Raw genomic sequence first — 730 nt, 5'->3', positions numbered from 1 at the left:
CTATAAGGGAAATTATACATAGATTAAAAATAAAATATACAAGTACCATCTTATATTATAGTGGAAAGTTACTGACGCTCAAATCTTCCATAAGGCCGTTAAAATCTAATCCGCACGTTTGTGGGTCATAATAACGGTAAAATTTCAGTGGAAGTCCGGCGAGTTTGAATACGGGAGCATGATTTCCCCATGTAGGTGTTGGCAAATACAGTTCCTTATTGCCAGGGAAGAAACGTTGCAAAAAGAATGCACCAACGGAAAGAGAACCTGTTCCAGAAAGTGCTTGTACAGTAGCAGTCTAAAAAATATTACAATTTCAAAAATTATACGTAAACCAAACAACGTAAGAAAGTTTCATGAGAATATTTGACATAAGTAAATTAATTTTTATAAGAACATGAAAGAAAAATGTGAAACATCTGTAATACGTACCATACCATTCTCAAGAACGTCAAGATCGTTACCAAGAGCTAAGGAAATGCTGTGTTTACAAAATTCTGCATGTCCTGAAATTGGTGAATATTCTTTATCCATGTTTTTACTCCTAATTTTATCCTCTGCCTAAAAATATATTTTATTCTGCTATAATATACTTAAAAAAATTTAAGAATTTTAATATATACCTTTCTCACACTGGGCAAAACAAATGGTTTACCATTATCATCTCTATAAGCACCTACACCTAAATTAATTTTTTTAGGATTATCATCTTTTTTGTATGCCTCTGTGA

The 730-nt window shown here is 31.9% G+C and overlaps 1 protein-coding gene across 1 annotated transcript; it reads right to left on the bottom strand.

Moving 5' to 3' along the window:
• Window positions 1-40: 40 nt before the first annotated feature.
• On the bottom strand, window positions 41-725 carry LOC108630105 (aspartate aminotransferase, mitochondrial-like; the record flags this gene model as incomplete). Its single annotated transcript, XM_018033169.2, has 3 exons — window positions 41-298; window positions 433-561; window positions 624-725. Coding segments are annotated over 3 exons (474 nt in total), but the record flags the coding sequence as incomplete, so codon positions are not given.
• Window positions 726-730: the final 5 nt, after the last annotated feature.

The sequence above is a fragment of the Ceratina calcarata genome, unplaced genomic scaffold (assembly GCF_001652005.2).
Source record: "Ceratina calcarata isolate Rehan_Ccalc_2016 unplaced genomic scaffold, ASM165200v1 scaffold6756, whole genome shotgun sequence".
Classification (NCBI taxonomy): domain Eukaryota; kingdom Metazoa; phylum Arthropoda; class Insecta; order Hymenoptera; family Apidae; genus Ceratina; species Ceratina calcarata.
This window is presented reverse-complemented; position numbering and strand designations above follow the sequence as displayed.